The sequence below is a fragment of the Hypoxylon fragiforme genome (genome assembly GCF_022984875.1).
Source record: "Hypoxylon fragiforme strain CBS 206.31 chromosome Unknown GGS25scaffold_6, whole genome shotgun sequence".
Classification (NCBI taxonomy): domain Eukaryota; kingdom Fungi; phylum Ascomycota; class Sordariomycetes; order Xylariales; family Hypoxylaceae; genus Hypoxylon; species Hypoxylon fragiforme.
Window position 1 is genome coordinate 383,485 of NW_026054761.1, and position 20,729 is coordinate 404,213.

The 20,729-nt window shown below is 45.9% G+C and overlaps 5 protein-coding genes across 5 annotated transcripts; 3 read left to right on the plus strand and 2 right to left on the minus strand.

Annotated features, from left to right (window-relative positions):
• Positions 1 to 3,950: 3,950 nt before the first annotated feature.
• On the plus strand, positions 3,951 to 5,716 carry GGS25DRAFT_522418 (uncharacterized protein; the record flags this gene model as incomplete). Its single annotated transcript, XM_049264230.1, has 2 exons — positions 3,951 to 4,061; positions 5,531 to 5,716. 2 exons carry the CDS (start codon positions 3,951 to 3,953, stop codon positions 5,714 to 5,716), a joined length of 297 nt encoding a protein of 98 aa, XP_049115301.1.
• A 472-nt stretch (positions 5,717 to 6,188) lies between these two features.
• On the plus strand, positions 6,189 to 8,771 carry GGS25DRAFT_522419 (uncharacterized protein; the record flags this gene model as incomplete). Its single annotated transcript, XM_049264231.1, has 2 exons — positions 6,189 to 6,783; positions 7,561 to 8,771. 2 exons carry the CDS (start codon positions 6,189 to 6,191, stop codon positions 8,769 to 8,771), a joined length of 1,806 nt encoding a protein of 601 aa, XP_049115302.1.
• Positions 8,772 to 8,919: 148 nt separating this feature from the next.
• GGS25DRAFT_312255 (uncharacterized protein) lies at positions 8,920 to 9,885 on the minus strand. Its single transcript, XM_049257730.1, has one exon. It carries the CDS (start codon positions 9,721 to 9,723, stop codon positions 9,067 to 9,069), a length of 657 nt encoding a protein of 218 aa, XP_049115303.1. The 5' UTR covers positions 9,724 to 9,885; the 3' UTR covers positions 8,920 to 9,066.
• A 4,481-nt stretch (positions 9,886 to 14,366) lies between these two features.
• On the plus strand, positions 14,367 to 17,389 carry GGS25DRAFT_493746 (DNA mismatch repair protein MutL). The gene is made up of 4 exons (XM_049261280.1): positions 14,367 to 14,512; positions 14,653 to 14,856; positions 14,919 to 15,098; positions 15,171 to 17,389. The coding sequence occupies exons 2-4, from the start codon at positions 14,764 to 14,766 to the stop codon at positions 17,070 to 17,072; spliced, it is 2,175 nt and encodes a 724-aa protein (XP_049115304.1). The 5' UTR covers positions 14,367 to 14,512; positions 14,653 to 14,763; the 3' UTR covers positions 17,073 to 17,389.
• A 442-nt stretch (positions 17,390 to 17,831) lies between these two features.
• GGS25DRAFT_522421 (uncharacterized protein) lies at positions 17,832 to 18,832 on the minus strand (the record flags this gene model as incomplete). Its single annotated transcript, XM_049264232.1, has 5 exons — positions 17,832 to 17,938; positions 18,092 to 18,202; positions 18,321 to 18,389; positions 18,512 to 18,743; positions 18,806 to 18,832. 5 exons carry the CDS (start codon positions 18,830 to 18,832, stop codon positions 17,832 to 17,834), a joined length of 546 nt encoding a protein of 181 aa, XP_049115305.1.
• Between the last annotated feature and the right edge of the window lie 1,897 nt (positions 18,833 to 20,729).

Here is a 20,729-nt window from a genome sequence, read left to right on the forward strand (position 1 = left end):
GATGATACCGTTGCATCTAGGTTAGCAACTTTGAAGATGTATTGGATATGTGCGTAGCTATAGGCTCGGAAGAATTAACTGTACTTTACTCGACTATGCATTCTCCTAGCTCTATCGAGAAATAGGGCAAAGTCGTTGAAATATGACAAGAGGTATATGCCGAATTCTGCCGGATTGCGCATTTATTATTAGTCGTGAGGTTCGAGGCTGTTGCAGATGAACCAGCCTATTTACATACATGCTGTCTACCTAAGTTAGCATTTACCTACATACATCATCTACTACATAGACATGTACCCTCTGTATGTACCTACTATGCAAGTACCTAGTCTTTGCCATTTCGGGATCCTGCATTTGCACTCTTACCCGGTTCTCTCTAGCACGCACATGTCATCAGGTCTAGGTACAATGAACTAACCCTTAACTTGCTGAGGTTGATGTGACCCAGCATATAACCCAGCATATAGCCCAGCAAGCATATAACCCCACGCCGATCAACCGCGGGTCTCGAATCCTCATAATTGATATTGTACATAAGTCTGGGTAGGTACATACATATCTCAATATCTACGTACCTACCAACCTCCTAAACTATTTACTAACCAACATGAACCTACCACTGGGCTACCAGCTTATACTCACATGCATGTATGTTTATACCTAGCAGGTAATAGGTAATTATGATATGTATACCTCTTCTTAACCAAAGTTCCTCTGGGGAAATGAGGCGGGATGACATCCAACGATTAAGGCATAAATGATAAGAAGCTCGGACGATGTGACTGTCGATCCTCGCATCGCACCATATGTATCATGATCGATAGTTTACATATCCCTGTTCCAATGTTCGTCATTGTTGGACATGGGGTTCTTGAAGAGTCTAGACAAGAATCCCAAAGGAGACAATTATACTCTATATTCTCCAACTATTATACACGTTCTCATCTATCTATCTAGTAGGCAAGCAGCCTGATTGGATATAATTGGATAGATAATAACTAGTAAGCCACTACACTAGGCTAGATGCTTAGATGCTTAAGCAATCCCTCATATACAGATGTAACTACAAGTTGTACAACTTGTACAATACATATTGGATATGTAGTGCCCTACGTAGGTATTGTACCTGGTAGATAGGGATATAGTAACAACCTGTAACTACATCATCATATATTTGTTTACTCAAGGTTGACTTCCAAGTTAGGCATTCCAAGTTCTCTCTCCATCTCGCTCTCTCCGCCAGCTTCACAAGATGGGATGAAATAATAAGATGAATATGCAAGGCTAATAAGAATAAATGGAGCAACACGTATGTACAGTATGTAGGTACGTATGTATTATGATAATGTTATGGATGTAGTTAAAATACATACCTAGGTAGTTACCTCCGTACAAACCCTTCCACCCACCCCCAATACTCTTGAAATAATAACTACTTGATGCATGAACTCGGCAGGCCTCCTTGTCTCCCTTACCCAATCCCTGCTGCGGGCCACGCCTGGGCGGCCCAGGTTTTTATACCCCGTGCAGAAAAATGATCGAAACCCAGGTTATGTATTATTCGTAGGTACCTAGTAGGTCAGGTTAAGGTCCATCTACCACCTACATAATGTACCTACAGCTAGCTACCTACATACACTATGCAGTACCTGCAAGATTTCCCCATTCGTTGATTTTTCTGAAGAGATGCGCTTTATAATACGAGGTGAAATGAAGTACAATCAAACCTCTGTAATTCATCACATCACTCAATTAGATTCCCTCCACCCAAGATGTGACGATGATCGAAGAGCCGCCGCTAAGAAACTGCCGCTTGCCTAGGGATGCGGCCAGATTGTTGATGAGTCCGGTTCCGCACAAGCCTTCCCCTATCCTATCTATCATCCAAATCCATGCTGCCATGCAACGGCCATGGTTGTTGTATGTGTGTGTGTCTGTATGTATGTATGTATGTACGTTGCTGACGGCTTTCCCCTTCTTTTTCCTTTAATTCCGCGGCTGTAAATTATCCACCATTGAGCAATCACGATTTACGATCTCTTAGGTATATGTACCTACTTACTCAGGTACGTGGTAGGACTGATTATGTAAATACTTTCAGCGCACCGTACCGCTCACCACCATCGTCGAGTAGATATTTATATACTTTGGTAGGTAAATACATGTATGTAGCCCCCATGTTCCATGCTCGTCCTTGCCTACCTAGGAGGTACTAAGGTAGGTACTCGGCAGATAAATAGTACTTTGTAGCTGCGGCCATGAGGCTCAGGCTTAAGCATCATACCCACGAATCCATTTTCATTTATTTTATTTATTTATATTCGTCCGTTCCACACACTATGTTACATGCTCTACTACGGAGGGCAAGCTCTTTGCTAGCGACGGCCACTATACATAGTAGTATGCGCACTAAATAAAACTTCGGGATACCACCTGGTTATTATTATCATTATTCTTTTACGTTATAGTGCATTACTATATGCCAGGTATGTTACCGCATGTGGAAGACATCAGAATCTCTAATGTCTAAATGTAGAGCCTCATAAAAAGATCTTATCCTAAATCTCAACTGTCTCCTACAAAGCTGCATACCTAAGTTACTAGCGCAGTACAATACATTTCTGTAGTTGATGTTCGTCTGACCTTGAGCTTACCTAGTAGTAGTGGTAGTAGTAGTTGTTGTAGTAGTAGTACATGGTAGTAGTAGTACATGATGATAATTATTGTTCATTAAATAACTGACCTCCAATCTTTCGCTGATCTTGTTCTTTTTGCATCATCTTCATATAATGCACGTGTAAGATGCTGCTCCCTCAATTAAAGAAATTGAGCTGAGGCCTGAAGATGAGGCCGTATGGATTCCTTTTCCTCCAATGAAAATCAAGATCGGGTCAATAGTTACCTCGCCATTCGACGCCGGAAGCCGATTCGGTCAGTTAGGTGGTTTATTTCTTTTCTTCCCATCCTCTAGTTTTCAAGGTTCTCTTGCTGACAATCCTTCTCCCCCGTCCAGTAGATGCGCCATCGAATAACAACATATCCCGACTCACTTACAGCTTACGGGTTAGATGTCATCCTGTCGTATAAACACCAGTTTGGCGTACGAGATATGTCAACTTTCTGAATAAGACAAGAAGACCAATAGGCGTTCTTTGCAGTCTCCAAGTTACGTGCATGCCAACTCACATACCTACCTATAGGTACCTACCGACTTACCTACGACAAGACCGCATAACCGGGCATTTTCTTGACTGCTTGTCTTGCATTCCGCTCCCACCCCCTCCTAAAGAAATAAGTTACGTACATAGGTAGGTAAGTAGGTAGTTTTACTATGTCTGTATCTCCATAGTAGTAGACTGGCCTAGTAGGTGATGAACCGGCAATCAGACACACATACCTAATACATACCTACATATACACGCCCCTCCTTAAAAGCCGTTGAACAATACACCCCCCTCTACAACGTACATATGTACTCTAGAATTCTAACCCTTCGGCCCCTAGTCCCTTCGAATCTCGATAAACCCTGGCCAATTGAATTAGTCAAGTCATGTTTTTCTTTCTTTTTTTTTCTTTTCTGGGTTTCTTTTTTATCTTTTTTTGGAGAGAGTCTTGTCTCGTTTATTTCCGTTGCGCATTTCTTAGCAATCTCAGAACGCTCAGACAGAGTCACATCATACGCCTTCACGCGGGGAATTCTTTAAGATCGCCAGGGGGAGAAAGAAAAGAAGGAAAGGATGAAAAAAGAAGTTGAAGGGACTTGACAAGGGGAGTAGTTACATGTCCACGGGTACTGTAGGGGGAGAGGAGGAGGGAAGGGTAAGGTACAGTAGAATAAGAAAAGTACCTGTAAGTATGTAACTACATACCTAGCATGTATTTGCGTGGCATGACATGGTATGTCTGTAGTTATAATGCTAGGGATTGTGGGATATTACTAGATGAACAAGATGAGCAAGATGAGCAAGATGAGCAAGATGAACATAGGGGGGATTACGTTAATCATCATTGCATGCTGGAGACTGCACATGGGCTGGGCTGGGCTGGGCTGGCTGGAGCTGGTAAGATGTAGGTAGGTATGTACAATACAGTATTGATGTACATACAGCATTTGAACATGCAATTACTGTAATTACAATCATTGATACTTCAAATTGTATCAACTTGTATGTAGTGCATACTACTAACTAATACTTAAATATTATGTATGTAGAAAAGTAAACAAAACCGCTTTCCGCTATTAACAACTAGACTACCCTGGAAGAAATACCTGGTTAGTGATTAGCAGCCAATGCTTCCCCGTTGAGGCCAGGGTCTAACCCTGAAAGGGTCCGCATCACCCATGAGACCCCCCCTGGCCCGAGCTAGGATTCTACCATCATGGGCACCATGTCAAGCCAGGTCCACCCTTCTTTCTATCTCCAGGACCAGGACTAGCACTAATACCACCCATCCTCATCCTTACTCTCAGCACATTCATTAGCGTGCGGGTACCTGTACAGGTACAACGACTGGTAGTGGACGCTTGTACGAATGCTTCTTTTTTTCTTCAATCTTTTTTATCTTTCTTTCTTTGCTGCTGTCATCTGTTATTTACATAGTACATACATACATACATACAATTACCTACTATTCTGCCCATCTGCGAAGATATATAGCAACATTGAACATGGTTCTTGATAGACAACAGATCTTATTATCATCACCAGTCTCTCTTGCACACATCCATACATCATGATCCATTCATACACTACAGCCACAGCCACAGCTACAGCTACAGCTACAACTACAGCTACAGCCTGTCTAACTACATAGCACTGAGTACATGCGTACTACTATCCTACTACCAGGTATAGGTATACTAGGTAGTTAGGTATACATGTACTCGCTTCGTCACATCGACCTTCAATCTCTTCCAGGGGTCTCTTGAGAACAGCACTGTCCGATTCTCCTTTGATACAATCTGTCTAGGTTAGTAGACTGTAGTATTGTTACCCTCTTTCTACATAACATACATACCCTCTACCTTCTACCTAGTACATACATATATACCTACCTACATACATACACTACATCAATACTCTTGTGTCTTTCATGCCCACCCCCCTTGTTCATAGACTCCCCTCCCCAGTTATTGCCCAGCCCGGCGCCCGTGCCAGCGCATTGTCAGTGCTTGTCAACGAAGAACTGCCAAGCAGGGCCTGGCGCGCGTGTGGTGTAGGTACATACATTACCTAGTAACCAGGAAAAAAGAGGAAGAAGAAAAAAAAAAAAAAAGAAGTGACCTACATACATACCTTGTACTTTTTACTACCCTTCAATACCTCGTACATTCGTATGGCGCCCCAAAAGAGCTTATACCCTGGTTCGTACCTAAATTGTCCCAATCTCTAATATTAAAGTCGCACAAAAGCCTCCCGCGACCTTATCCAGACCCAAAAGTTGTTCGAGCTTTCTCCATCTTGAGTCGACAAGCCGGCATCATCGAGCTTTGCCCAACGCAGCTTACTACTAGCACGTTTCCTCGCAGGCCTCCAAGACCCAAAGCCTCTCAGACGGTGCTACAAGGAGAAAGGTCGTGTGTCTTGTGCTGCAGCTCCCCGTCATCCCATCTCCCAAGTTTCCACCAGCTCCGCCGCGCGCCGTATCACTGGATTCCCTAGCCCTGACTGAGCCAGTATCACAGACGACTTTGCTTGTCCAACGCTGTCTTTGAACTTTTGCCGTCGAATCAAGACTGAACCTGCCTTGCCATTCCTGACTGATCTCTCCTGGAGTTGCTGTGTGGGCTATATAACTTTCCGGTGAAGGGACAACCCCGCAGAATCGAGGGACGAAGAATTCAGAGACAAGAAAAAGCAAGGGAAAAAGACACGCCCTTCTAACTTGAGAGTATTCCAAGCGCGGGTTGCGCTCGTGGAACTGGACGCGAATCGCCGTTTATCAACATCGACCTGTGTGTGGACTAAAGAGCAAAAAGTAGTTTCGAGTTTCGAGCTTCGAGTTTCGAGCACTCTTATCGAACTTGCCGGCTAGCCTGGGCATGCAACTTTTCGAAAACCGCCAACTTTACTTCTAAATTGTATTTTTCGTGTTTCTAACGAGGGAAATCAGTCCGCCGGTTGGGAGGAGAATCAAGGCGCTAGGGGCTGGATGGTCCTATCGTATATTCTTCCCAAACTGCATCCATGCAAACCCTCACTTATCGCACTGAGCAGTCGAACTTTCCGCTCGGCCATCGCCGAGGCATATCGAATCTGGCGAACTTCTCTCTAGACCTGTCCTGGGCCAGAGTAGAGACGGATTGTGCTCTCAGCAGCACAAGGGCATATCCCTCTCCGCCCATGTCAGGGTCTCCACCACCACTCCCGCCCAAACCAAACCCAGAGGTCGGTGATCGAGGCCAGGGAGGCTACCGGCCTGCTAGTCATGATGCGTACCGCCCAAGCTCGACAATGCCGGGAGGCGAGTATCGAGCAGCACCACCGCAACCACCACTAAGACCTCCAACCGCAGGTACTGCTAGACCTTATCACCCAGAAGGTCCAGAGCGAATTCCATATTCATACCACCGACCGGATGAAACGATAGGGAGACAAATACCCTACCCCCCGCAACCTGGTCCCATGATGCCGCAACCTCATTATCCACTTCCGCCCGTGGTCGGGCCTAGTCTAGGTCCGTCACCTTATCAAATGCCGAGCAACCCTCAAGGTGCCGAGAATCCGCCTTATACGTCTCCCAAGTCCCAAAGGAAAACCAAGGGCCACGTAGCTTCTGCTTGTGTGCCCTGCAAAAGAGCACATCTGAGGTATTACTGAAATCTCCAGTTTCCCCTAACTCTAATACATTCTCAGACGCTGACCTTTCTTAGATGCGATGGTATGTATCATATTCCAATTTTTAATGTTTTTTTTTTGTTGTTAGCTATGCTCCGAGGGAAGACATGACATGGAGAACCCGAAAATGAGCCACACGGCGTAGGCTTTTTGCCCCTGACATACGTTTGGGTGTGCTTCTCGAGTGGCGAACTACGAATAGCGAGTGATACTCTGCAATCGCAACTATGGCCACGAGCGAAGAAACTCCGGTCCGAGACAATACCCTACTTCGAAATTGGACCACCTCAGCTGTTTTAAGGACATGTTCTCTAAAAATTAGAGGGATGGTCGGAGGATTAGACCTATGCTCAAGGACGATCAAAAGTTTCAGCGGCGATTTTCAACTGGACTATAGAGCGGACGATGCGAAATACGTGGGACCATATACGCGAGTTATTGGCACTATAAAAGATTGTAAACCGGAAATCACCTAAGCTGAGCTTGGGACGAAGTTGTCAGAGTCACGGGACGGAACTCCGCGAGCTTGCAGTAGCTCCAACCATGAGACCTTTTTACTTACCAAAGGCCTCGCTTACTTCATCCAAAGGACGCCATGATTACGACTAGGATGATGTCTTTTTCGTGTCCGAATTTGGTTCCGGCGCGAACTCTATTCTTTCCGCGCGTTTACTTATCATGGAAAGGGGATGGAAATGCTGACGATCTTTTTTTTCTTTAGCCCAACGGCCGTGTTCGCGATGTCTTAGTAACGGCAAAGAAGACTCGTGTGTCGATGTCCAGCATAAGAAACGAGGCCGACCCCGATTACGCGACGACAACCAGCCGCGGTTCGATGCGAGATTCCCTCATCCAACTGATCCGACTATGCGACGACCGGTCTCGCTTTACTCACCAATGACCGCTGTATCCGGGACGTACGAGGACCCCCTTCGAAGAAATAATCCTTATAGGGTTTTAAAATCACAGCCGAGTGACCCTATTGCGCCGAGGTTCATCGAGCGTGGATCGGCTTCAGACGCAAACATATTTCCAGCACCCTTGTCCATAACCTCACGTGCACCAGAACCCGTGGCATTCCTGACAACAGATCTAGAGATAGCAAAGGCATCAAGGACTTTCATAGAAGCAGTGGGGTCGCAATCGATCGTAGGACGGAGATTGTTGGAAGTGGTTAGCCCAGGCGAGCGTGATAAAGCCATGGCGCTCCAAAGGTATTTGCAGGAGGAGCAGGCCAGAAAGGAACCGAATTATCTTCCACCAATTTTTGGAAAACAAGAAGCCGAGAGGGTAATACAGGCCTTGTCGTTTGATTCGGATTCGATTTCGAGGTTTACGCTGGATCGACAGGATTTCTTCACCTTTGTTTCCGGGGATGGACAACCAAGGCTGTACCCCATACGGATTGGGCTTGCCAAGGAGGACTCGATATATTTCGTTGTGCTGCTGTTGAATCGACCCGCACAGCCGTTCCCGGGTCCCTCACCTTCACCCCAGGCCAGAGATTTCTCTTATTCATACCATCCTCAACCATACACTCAACTAACCCCTGTCTCGAGTTCCTTCGACCCCGGGCGACCAAGATACGGGGAATCGTCTCGTGAAGGCGCTTATACTCCACGACAGCCACCGGCAACAACACCTATGGGTTCGGGCTTTGCCCCTGGCGCAAGCTCGAATATACCCCCTTATTCCACTTCTACGCCTGCGAGAATTGAGCCCCCAGCCGGTCCGTCTCATCGTATCCCAAGGAGTGAGCTCCCGCCCACTAGGCCACCTCAGCAGGTGGAATATCAACTGCCACCTATTCGCGGTCAGGGGCAAGCCGGTCTTCCAACAGAAACTCCGGGTTGGCAGCGGGATGACAGGTCAGGCCGGGTCGATATCGGTGGATTAATAGAGAAGCCCGACCCATCGCGACGAGGAAGGTAGTTTTCGATCGACGCTAGAAAACTCCAACCTCTCTCATTCACTGTCTGCTAGTTAAACCGAGATGCTCCTCGCAGACGGGGTTGCCTTTGACACCTATCATCGAAAGTCAATGTTTCCAATAACACCACATCCGCATTCGAATTGTAAAAATATACCCACATCAGCGCATCCATCGTTTTTTTGTCCCCAGCTGCGTAGGAGATACCATGTACAATATAATGCATCTTTTCCATCCATATATCATCATCATACCTCCAACCATTTATTTCATGGTTATTTGCTTTCCAGGGTTGTTTTAATACGAGCATAATTCCGCGGGCCACTTTCGCTGGTATCGCTTCTGGCTTCCAGGCTCAGATCTCTTGCAAACTACCCATTGCTGGCATCGTTTCATCTTGGATATCATCAAACTCATCATACTCATCATACTCATCTTTCTCCAATGCGTTTTTTGTTTTTGAAAAGTCTCTCGGGACGTGGTGCTTGCGGCTCTTATCTCTCTCGTTTCGCCACAAACCGGGAGCTTGTGCGACATCGGGAGGCGGCAGCGCCAGGGGGGAGAAAGAGGAGAGCGTATCATCATAATGAAGGGAATCGCTCGCTCGGAAAGGTTTTCCTGCAACTTCGTGTAATATATATCGGGTCGAACATCTGGCGTAGTGTTTTTTGTGATATTAAAAAGGGGTGGTGGTCCGATGAAGAAGGCTGGAGACGCCCAGCTTGGCCCCTGCCCGACCTGTTTGATGGCAAACCCGTCATACCCAGACAGACGAGCGGGGTTTTTCCTTTTCTGAGCTCGGGATCTCTGGTCCGTCATCTTTTCAAATCTTGTGTATATTTTCCCTGCTTTCTGGTCTCTATAATATTCCGTGTCTACCCTAGCCAGCAGTATTGGCTTGAGCGAGAGGAAAGGAAAAGGGACTCCTATTGATATGGGAGAGAAAGAGATCATGTAATAAAGGTTCCAGTCTTTCTTCTTTCTCTGTCTCCTTTTCTTTACTTGGAATCAAACGACAACAGAAATCTTGTATAAGTTGAATAACAGCAGTGGGCATTAAAGGGATTTAGGCAAAAGAAAAAAAACAGAAGAAAAACGTGTATGATGGCCAAGGGTAGGTACAGTAAGGTTGGCTAGGTTGGTTCAACGCGAACATGCGTTAAGAGGAGGAGAAGGAGACGGAGGAAGAGCACGAGGCCAGAAAGGTAGAAATTCTGCAGAATTTGGGAAATATTAGGTTATTATGGATATATCATCAATGAAACGAAACATTTTCCGATGGGGGCCCCCCAACGAGGGAAAGAAATAAAAATAAAAAATAAAACAAGCATCCAAGGTTCAAGAAAAGAAATTGAAACAAGCGCGAGAAAATCCAGAAACCCGGAAACTTGGAAACCAGGAAACAAGAAACAGGAAACAGGAAACAAGAAACAAAAATGTTTTACCGCGGACTCTTTATAAAAATTCTCGTTTCCGGGTTCAGACCGGGTTGTTGTTGTTGCTGTTGTTATTTTAAGCCCTCTCTCTCTTTCTGATCAGATCCCATCCCATCCATCGGATCCATCCTTGAAGTGTTCCTGACCTTGCTCTGCCCCCTCCCCCCCCCCCCCAGATATACATGCCGAAAACGAACTTATAATCCGCCTCACTATGGTTCGAAGGATTCGGCCCGCGGCACCTGGCAAACACTCACCCTCCCCCCATACATAGTCGTCGACTTCGCTCTTAAGATACTTAAGTACTAGGTAAGTTCGGTTAGGTGAGGTGAGTTGATGTAGGCAGGAAAGAGGTTTAAAAGCGTGAGTCCTTTTTTTTTTTTTCTTAGTTCGGTCCTCCTTCTCTCTCTTTTTGATTTCTTTAAATCCCACTACACTTGGTTCAGTTATGTGTTGTCAGGTTTTCTTGGGCGTAAGCGGCAGCCAGTAAGAGCCCAATGTGCTGGGATCTTCTCTTAGCCCTTGGGAGGGGGGGGGGGGGGTTCTTTTCTCTTTCTTTCTTTTCCCCTGGTGGTTAGTTTTGATATGATATGATATGATATTGAGGTCTATAATATAGTTGTTTCTTGCCGGGAAAAAAAATTGGCTTTCATTTCCGGGCATTACGACTGTACCTATCCCATGTACCATGTCGTCTACCTACCTACCTACCTACATACGGAGATGTAAGGTATTGTGGTAGATACGTAGGTAGATACTCATATAAATAAAGCATATTAAGGAAGAAGAGAATAATAATAAAATCGACGTACTTCGTACCTTTGCCAGTTCATGTAGTGTATTCAGTCATTCACATCGATAGACCGCCCTTTCTTCTCCCGCACACGGCCACAAGAAGAAAAGGGTGGGAAATAACGGAATAGGTAGAAGAAAAAAGATTTTACATAAAAGAATAGAAAATGTGGGATCAAACTTACGGGACGGTATTCTAGCAAACGAACCAATGTCCGCGTTGAACTGCTACCGCCCGGCTTGCTTTGCCGTATGTCTCATCCGCAGGATCTTCTTCTTCCTCCTCTTCTCCCCCCCCCCCATCTCTCTCTTCTTCCATACATCTTCCTCCTTAGGTACCTACCTTACTCGCTTCCTTGTTTAGCTTGGCTGGCTGGCTTCTTTGAGAATCCTTGCCAAGGCTTTTTGGATCTTCCTAGCTCCGATCTCACGTACATACATACACATATGTACGCACATACGCACATACATATACCTAGTATACATCCATGGATACATCATCAGGCCTTACCCAGGGTAGGCTAGGTAGCTACCGAATGTAGTTACATAGCGTGACGTCCCGGCACGAGCCTGCACCATCGCATTTCGGCCCCCCTAGCTAGCCCAAGGCCCTACCTATGTATGTAGACTACCTACCCTAGCGGACAGGCAGACCGGATAGCGAAGCACAAAGCCCGTACCATGGATAGACAACGCGGAGAGAGGAAGGCTGTGCTGTGGTGTCTGACTGGCAACTGAGCAAGCAGCCTGGTGCTTGGTTCCCTGGCCTGGATAGGTAGAGATGCGATTTATGTATTTGCCTAGTTACCCACTAGGCCTTACATACATGCCTAACCTAGATCCATACATACCTGGGTGATACTTCACAGGCTGGCCTATATAGCCGGGTAAGTATAGGTAAGGTACCTCCTATCTCATCACTCTCGTCATCTTACCAACAGGTACATACATCTCCAAGCGAGCAGGACACAGCGCTCTTTTTTTTTTTTTTTTTTTCCAAGAATTAAAAAAAAATCTGCATTTTCGATATCCTATTCTAGCTTTACATCCTTACCGTTTGGCGGGAGCAGTGCGGTTGAGATGCAAGCTGTATGTAGGTAAGGTACCTACCTACAGCTTACCATTTTACATGTACGTTGCTATGTATGTAACTAACTAGGTAGGCTAGGCATGTATGCTAACGTTAGTACCTACATACATACATATGCGCGGGATTATCTTATGTGCTATGTAGGTATGTAGGTAAGTACAGGGATAAGCCAGTGGACAAAAATTGTCCGAGTCGTTGCAGCAAGTGTGTGTGTGTGTGTGTGTGTGTGTGTGTGTGTGTGTGCCTACAGTAGCACATAGGATGTACAATACATTTGTAGGTGGGCGCGCCCACACGCAGGCAGTGTTACAGTGTACATAGAGGGAAAGCCGCGGCGGTGCGGTACCTACCGTACGAGCCCACCGGGAATGAAATGCATCTGCCAACGGGTAGGTAGGGTGGTAGGATTGGCTGTAAATGAACCGACGCTAGTAAGAGGGAATGGGGGGAGGAGGAGGAGGCGAATTTGCAAAGAGAGAGAAGAAAAGAAAAAAACCTCCGACTGGTTGTTCTTGTTCTGCTCTCATCTCGTTTTGGTGGTGATGCTTGTCGATTGCGGGAAAACTATCACACACACACACACACACATAGTACATACATGAAGGTGTTGGCCCGCGGTGCCGGACATGGGGTAACTTGGATGAGGATGATCCTTTGAGGGACTTTTTGGGTTATATAATTTATATAATTTAAAGGAGGCCTCACAAAGTCTGGATTGCTTCATTCTTCCTTTCGAGTAACTTTCGAAATTAGGGGGACTAACTTAGCTGCTAAAATACTACCTACTAGGTACTAGTTAATATAGTAGGTAATACAGATTATACTCGTAAACTCGTGTTGAAGGACATCCAGTCTCTTTGCTCCTGCGGTTTGACCCCCCTCTCGTACCTTTTCGATGCATCCGGCTCGTCATACGCGTGACGTATCTTTCAAGCTGTAGAATCTGCTTGATGTAAAAGGAATTAAGGAGGATGCGATAACTTGAGAACCATTGAACAATACATACATATGAAGGGCTGTAATATGGACTGGAGTAATTGATCTCGACGTGATAAATTATACGAACCTGCCAAGGTACTACACAGTAGCTGTCACTGATCCAAGGTGGAAGAGCGGCACAATAGGGACCTCGGAGATACAACACCTACCTAGGCTGGTATAGATAGAAACAACTTGGTTAGTTAACCTACTTCTAGCCTCTCCTCGACACAAGGTAAGGATTGTCCCCGCCGTTACGTCGAGCGCAACCTTACTCACTTAGCCAAGAGTGTCGTTCCCGCGATGCCCTACATATGTAGATGGACTAGAATTAGCTGTAACCTCCACATCGATGAAGCCTTTTTCTTCTTCTGAACTCACATGAGGAGGATGAGTTGAGGTGAGTTGAACGTACAATTTCCTTCATAGGCTTATCAAAAAGTGCTACCTAAGTAAGCACCTTAAGCAGGTTTTGTTGAATATGACCACTCACATACAATAGTACATATCTCCTAGCCTTAGTAAGTAATAGGCAATCTCCTTCTGTGAGCTATTGTCGCACAAGCTACCGATGAGGGAGTGTTTTCTTATCGGCAGCGCGCGTTCCTGGAGCCGGCTGATCCCAGTCGACGTTGCATTTATAGAAGGCGGCCATCTACTTTCTCTGGCGGCCCAATGATATATCATACAGGATCTTTCTAAGTTAACTAGCTAGGTTGGTGTAGTAAGAATTGTCAAAGATATCTTCTTCGTTCAGACATTCTGGTGCTCGTCCTCTCGAGACTCGAGTTGTTGAAGTTCATTATTCTTACTGCTTAAGGTTAGGTATGTACGTGTACGTTGTGAATAGTATCAATGATATGAACAAGGAAAGAAAGTACCTGCATACTGCGAATAGTACATAGTTAGTTATGTAGTAATAAAGTATAACTTGAAAGTGTTAAGGCCAGGATTAATAAACATTGAACAACGTTGTGTTACCGACTTGCAATCTTAGAAGTCACAAAGCCCCTGTCCTATAATGCAACCATCTTGCCGCCTGTCAAATCTGTCAAAATCGTATTATACCCCTAGGTACTAGGTACCTACCTACATAGGTGGTCTGGCAGTGGCAGCCCTGAGGTTACCTAGTAGGTATGTACCCCTGAACCTTAAAGGGAATGTGAAAAGAGGCCCAAGCGTTTGGGCGAACACAGTAAATCGTCACAGTACATCTTCCCCAGTTAATCATCCAAAAGCACGGCGAATTGTGATTGGGTAGACCGGACATTTCTTGCCTTACCCGTCTTTTAAGTTGGCCTGTCAAGTGGATTTGGATTCTGACTGCCAACTTCAAGCGTTTGGTTCCTAACCTAATCAACATCTCATCAGACTCATCTACTACTACTAGTACATACCTAGTACTTATATGTGTTTCTCAACAAACACAAAACATCTATCATTGATTGTATGACGCTTACAAATATATCATCTACCTATTACAGTCAGTCACGGGAGAATGTCATTTCAAAAAAAACAATAAAAATCTTAACACCAATACACCAATACACTAAAATTGCGACTAAAATAACTTACCATCGCCAATAGGAATCTACTCGAGACTCCCGAGGCCCGATCTTAATATTAGAACCGGGGAAAGGATGCACATTTCCCTGAATCCTAAAAGGGAAACGCCGAGCTACCAAAAGCAGTATCGAGATGGCCGATATCATGGATGTTGACGAGCCGAGAGGCACCAAACGAAAAGCACCGCCATCTTCGGTAGATGAAAGTGGGCCTCGCCGGATCAAGGTTGGTTCTCTTCACATCCAACTCGTATAGAGTAGAGTTGATCATTCATTTCGCTTGTCTAGGCATTGGATCCGGATGTTGTGAACAAGATTGCTGCCGGTGAGATCATTGTTGCACCAGTACATGCTTTGAAGGAGTTGATCGAGAATGCCGTCGACGCAGGCTCAACGTCCTTGGAAGTGCTGGTAAGAGATGGCGGCCTCAAGTTACTACAGATAACTGATAACGGTCATGGCATTGATGTGAGTCCTTTTTATTGACTTACAAGCATTCGCCATGCCGGGTCACAGCTCAAGTTCTAACTATATTGGTAGAAAGAGGACTTGCCGATCCTCTGTGAGAGGTTCACCACTTCCAAACTAAAAAGCTTCGAGGACTTGGGTAATATCAACACATATGGCTTCAGAGGCGAGGCTCTTGCCAGTATTAGTCATATTGCTCACTTAACTGTTACCACAAGGACTAAAGATTCAGATTGCTCATGGCGTGCCCACTACGACAGCGGCAAGCTGTCACCTGCAAAGCCCGGCCAGTCAGCTGACCCCAAGCCCATTGCTGGCCGAATTGGTACCCAAATCTCCGTGGAGGATTTGTTCTACAACGTTCCAACGCGGCGCAGGGCATTTAGGTCACCCGCAGATGAATATAACAAGATTATTGACATGGTGGGACGCTATGCTATCCACTGCGGCGGCGTCGCCTTCTCGTGCAAAAAGCATGGTGATTCGGGTACATCAATCACCGTACAACCCCAAGCCTCCACCATAGACCGAATCCGTCAGATACATGGAAGTGCTGTTGCGAGCGAATTGATCGAATTCGCCGCCTCTGATGATCGCTGGGGTTTCAAGGCTTCGGGCTGGGCGACAAATGCGAATTATCACATCAAGAAAACAACCCTTCTCCTTTTCATTAACCATCGTAGCGTGGAGTCATCTAATATCAAGAAGGCCGTGGAGCAGACATATTCCGCCTTCCTTCCTAAGAATGGCCATCCGTTTGTTTATCTCAGTCTTGAGATTGACCCTCAACGAGTTGATGTCAACATTCACCCGACGAAGCGAGAAGTCAACTTCCTCAATGAAGATGAAATCATACAATGTATATGTGAGAATATGCGCGATAAACTTGCAGCCGTCGATACAAGTCGCACATTCTTGACACAGACTCTACTTCCTGGTTCCATGCTTGCTGATAACCCAACTCAGCAAAATGTTGACACCCCAGCTAAGACACCGGGTACTGTGCGGAAAACACCCGTCCGGGCTAATGAAAGTACTATGGTGCGAACTGACGCTTCGTTACGTAAAATCACTAGCATGTTTCCTGCAGCCTTGCAAGCCCCGGGCGATGGTGCGTTTAATAATGCCGCACTTCATATCCCCCAAGAGCCGGTCTACGAAACGACAGACCGCGAACCAATTCTATGTCGACTCAGTAGCGTGCGGGAACTTCGGTCTGCGGTTAGAGATGATATGCACCACGAGCTCACCGAAATATTTGCCAATCACACGTTCGTGGGTATCGTAGATGAGAAACGCCGCCTAGCTGCTATTCAAGGTGGCATCAAACTATTTCTCATCGACTACGGCCGAGCGTGTTTCGAGTATTTCTACCAGGTCGGTCTCACTGATTTTGGCAACTTCGGCGTGATAAAATTTCAGCCAGCGCTTAACTTGCGAGGGGTACTTAAAATTGCAGCCGAGCAGGAAAAGGTTGCTGCCGTGGGTGACGATGATTTTGATGTGGACGAAGTCGTAGAGACGGTAGCGGAACAGTTGATCGAGAGAAGAGAGATGCTCCTCGAGTATTTTAGCCTCGAGGTTTCTCCCGCTGGCGAACTGTTAAGCATCCCCCTTTTACTAAAAGGGTACACGCCGTCTCTGGCCAAACTGCCCCAGTTCCTACTTCGCCTCGGTCCTCACGTAAATTGGACCGACGAGATGTTATGCTTCGAGACTTTCCTCAAGGAACTAGCGACCTTTTACGTCCCGGAACAACTCCCAACTCTCCCCGGTAGTGGTGGTGATGGCGAGGCGGAAGAAAATATCCCGGATGAGATTAAGGCTAGACGAACGCAGATTCGACATGCGGTGGAGCATATCTTCTTCCCGGCGTTCAAGGCGAGGTTGGTGGCTACCAAGTCGTTCATGAAGGGTGGCGTGCTAGAGTTGGCGAGTCTGAAGGGGCTGTATAGGGTCTTTGAGCGGTGCTGATCGTAGTGGATGGAAAGGATGAGATGGGATACCCCCCTTGTGATTTGCGAGGAGGGGAGGGAGGGGCATTGCTAATTGCTTGCTTGCTATGTGTAATACACCTGGGTGAAATGTGAAGGGCACCTAGCTACCTACCTATAATATAGGCATGAGCTCTATGTATCATAGTTCCAAGGTTGCTTGTGCATTTTAGGGGGTACAATAGAGCACGTATGAGGTAGGGGATCATGTATAAGAATATTGAAGTTTGTTGCAAGATACTAGGTTAGGTACCTACCTAGTAGATATAGATACTTCCATGGCATCTATGTAAAAAGAGTCAGTCTTCTTTATAGTGTGCTTTCTTCAAGTATTTGAGCGTGCACTTCACTTTAAGCTTCATATACAGGTTGCGATCTTGTGTCATGTATGTATGTATGTATGTATGTATACCTAGATGAGTACCTATCTACCTACTAAGCAGATCTAACTAACCCCCCCTATACACACACACACACACACACACACACACACACAAAACGACTGTAGAGTAAATAGACAGACTAGATACGTAGGTAGGTAGGGCAGGTATGTGTAATAGACTAAACAGGAAAGACACGAGCAAGCGAGTGAGTGAGTGAGTGAGTGAGTGAGTCTGATGTCAATCACCCCCTAAACCCCATATACAAGGCAAGCAACCTAGGCAGGAGATATATATGTGAGGCTGAGGCCGAATCCAAGCATGTCTAAAACTGTTCTCAAAGTCGGCAAGGGGTAAGCTTAGCGGACCCACTCTTCGTCGTCCGTGGACTCCAAGACTTGGGCGTAGCTTCGCTTGGGCCCGCGACGGGGGCGGGAGGGTCGCTTGGCGAGGGTGGTGGGCTTGTCTGGTGAGGGGGGTGGGCGGGTTGTTAGTAGGTAGGTAGGCGGGCGGACAGGTGGGTAGGTTGGTAGGTAGGTAGAGTATGAGAAGGAAGGGAAGGGAAGGGAAGGAAAGGAAAGGAAGAAGGGTGTAGAGAGTTAGATACCTAGGTACGCACCATCGTTGCTGTGAGCTGCCTCGCTGGCCTCTTCCTCTTTCACCTTTTCCTCCTTTTCCTCCTCCTTTACGCTAGAATTGGTGCGGGGCTTTTTGGGTGCGAATTTCTTGTCTGTTTGGAGGTGGGGGTGTTGGTTAGCATTTAGAGGAGAGAGGAGAGGAAGGGGGGAGGAGGAAGAGGAAGAAGAGGAAGGTAGATTGGTCAATAGGCCGAGTATATCAATACGTACCATCTTCGTCGTCTGCGACAATTTCCACGGGCAGTTGTTCCCTGCCTCTCTTACGACCGCTGTTTGACGCTGCGATAGCAAGTGGTGTTAGTGATCTGGCTTGGTACCTACCTACCTACACAGTTCAAAGAAAAGGGACGGGGCTTGATATATCGAGTTAGAATCAAGCATAAGCAGGCATGTAAACATACGGGTGCCTTTTCCAGCACGTTTCCCACCTTGGCCGGTGGGGTCAGGGGTAGCTCGTTTCTCCCGCTCCTGCTTCCCAGCATTTTCCTTTCGGTACTGAGCTCCCTCAGAACGCAGCTGGCCCCATATATTGACCTTGGCCCGTGTGGTCCGGTCTGGGATATGTATTTCTTGCCAGTTGATTTGTTGATTCCTGATGTTGACCTGGTGGATGACCCCGAGAAGTAATTGAAGCTGTGAAGACTGGCTTAGCTCATCGCCATTGGATGGCTTGGTGTAAGTAAGTGGGCACGTACCTTCTCGGCTGTGGTCCAGGCCGTCATGGTTGCCTTGTGAATGCTAAACTGCCTTAAATCTGGAAGTAAAATTAGTTATAACCGAATGTTATTGCGTTCATTGACAAGTTGGCTGGCGGGTGGTAGGGTCAAGTGGCAAGTGTTAAGTGTGAAGGGACTACATAGGAAACAGGCCTCTAGCTGTATTGAGGAGCATTGGGATAGAGATACACACCTTAATACGAAGGTGTTTAACAGATGAGATGGATGGGGTTCGTTACTTTCGTTTGCTTGTGACTTGAGATAGAATGATAGTCGAGGAAGGAGTTATAGAAGTGCTAACTAAGAATCAGGAGGAAGTAAAGGAGGAGGAAGGAAGAGAAGTGAAGTGAAAAGGGAGAGAAGGGAAGGGGAAAGGCAGTTCTTGAGTCCAGCTACATGGCAACAGATCTGGTATAAGTTGCCTATGATACTTCCCATCTACCTAGGTACCCATCGACTAGACAACGCTCTTGGGTCATGATTGCCCCGCGAACGAACCCCAAGAAAAAGGCAACTGACTATTCACCCTCACCCTCAACTCCACTATCACATCGTATAAGTAGGTAAATCACATATCCAGTAACAGATCACTTGTCATTCGTAATGATGTCGTGATTATAGGACTTGGGCTCGTTAAAACAGCTTATCAGTCCATGGCTGTGTCCGAAAGGGCAAGGTTATTAGCTTTTCCTGCAGGAAAAGAAGGGGAAAGAAGAAGCAAAAGTAGAGCACAGGACATGGTTCAAGATGTAGGTGATAACCCCTGGTTGCCCTATGGTAAGGCAACCGTGGGGTGCAAGTGAGGGGAGTATTTACCGACGGTGAATGGGTAGTACATAGCAGTGACATGTCATTTAATCAGATACTGGGTGGCAGAAGTGATACTATGTAGGTGCCTACTTGCAGGTAAAAAGCAAAGCGTATTATTTATACTGATGAGTGTGTGACATAATACAGCCTTGCCTTTGCAACTAATAAGAGGGACATGATAACACAAGGGGGGAAGAGGGGGATGGCAACTAGCTAGAATACAGCGATGCTATACTAGGATATCTAAGTAGATTAGGTAGGTAGATACCTATGTAGAGATGTAGAGATGTAAAATGAAAAGACAGCCCTAGACATTAAACGATGTCGTCGACTAACAGGCTTGTCACTCGACAACAAGACGTTGGTTAAGGTTGTCTGTCTATGGTGTATAATAGATGAGTATTATTGATGTGTGCCTACATTAGTGAGGCTGAAGGTGTGCAGCTAGACACGACATGGAAGTTACGGCATAGTATGTAGGTTAGTTATGTGAAGATTGAATGTGAATGGTGAAGATGGAAGAGTTGCATGTGGTCGACTTGCTGCATGCATGTGCATAAAGTACTAATTATACAGTACCTAATTATACCTACTAATTATACCTAATTAATCCCCGCCCGGATGCCAAGATACTCCGTAGGAAAGACGCGTTATCGCAATCGATAGCGTGACGTTCTAATAAAACTTAATAATAAAACTTAATAAATTTGTACAATAACTACATCGTAAATACATATACTACTAGTATGCAACATCGAAGTATGTAGATACATAATAGTATCAATTGAATGAGATAGAAGCAGATAGGCAAGAATTGCCCCAGTCAAAGATTCGCAACTTCAATGTTTAAACTTCTTCTCATTATTAACATCGCATCGCAATTGTAATCGCATTACATCGCATTGCATCGCATCGCATCTATTTCCATTGACTTTTCTTTCCCTTTTCCTTTCTTCATCAGATTCCTCTTTTTCATCCTCATTCATTTCATGTTTCTGTCTTGAGAGTCAACAAAACTTCCAAATCCCGAGGGCCAACTTGAAGGATAGATGTAACTATACCTACCTTACCATACAATACAACATACCTATCC

Coding starts and splice junctions, on each gene's coding strand:
- GGS25DRAFT_312255 (XM_049257730.1), bottom strand. CDS start 9,723: ATGATCTCTTTCTCTCCCATATCAATAGGAGTCCCTTTTCCTTTCCTC.
- GGS25DRAFT_493746 (XM_049261280.1), top strand. CDS start 14,764: ATGGCCGATATCATGGATGTTGACGAGCCGAGAGGCACCAAACGAAAA. Junction 14,857..14,918: donor GTGGGCCTCGCCGGATCAAG/GTTGGTTCTCTT, acceptor TCGCTTGTCTAG/GCATTGGATCCGGATGTTGT. Junction 15,099..15,170: donor ATAACGGTCATGGCATTGAT/GTGAGTCCTTTT, acceptor CTATATTGGTAG/AAAGAGGACTTGCCGATCCT.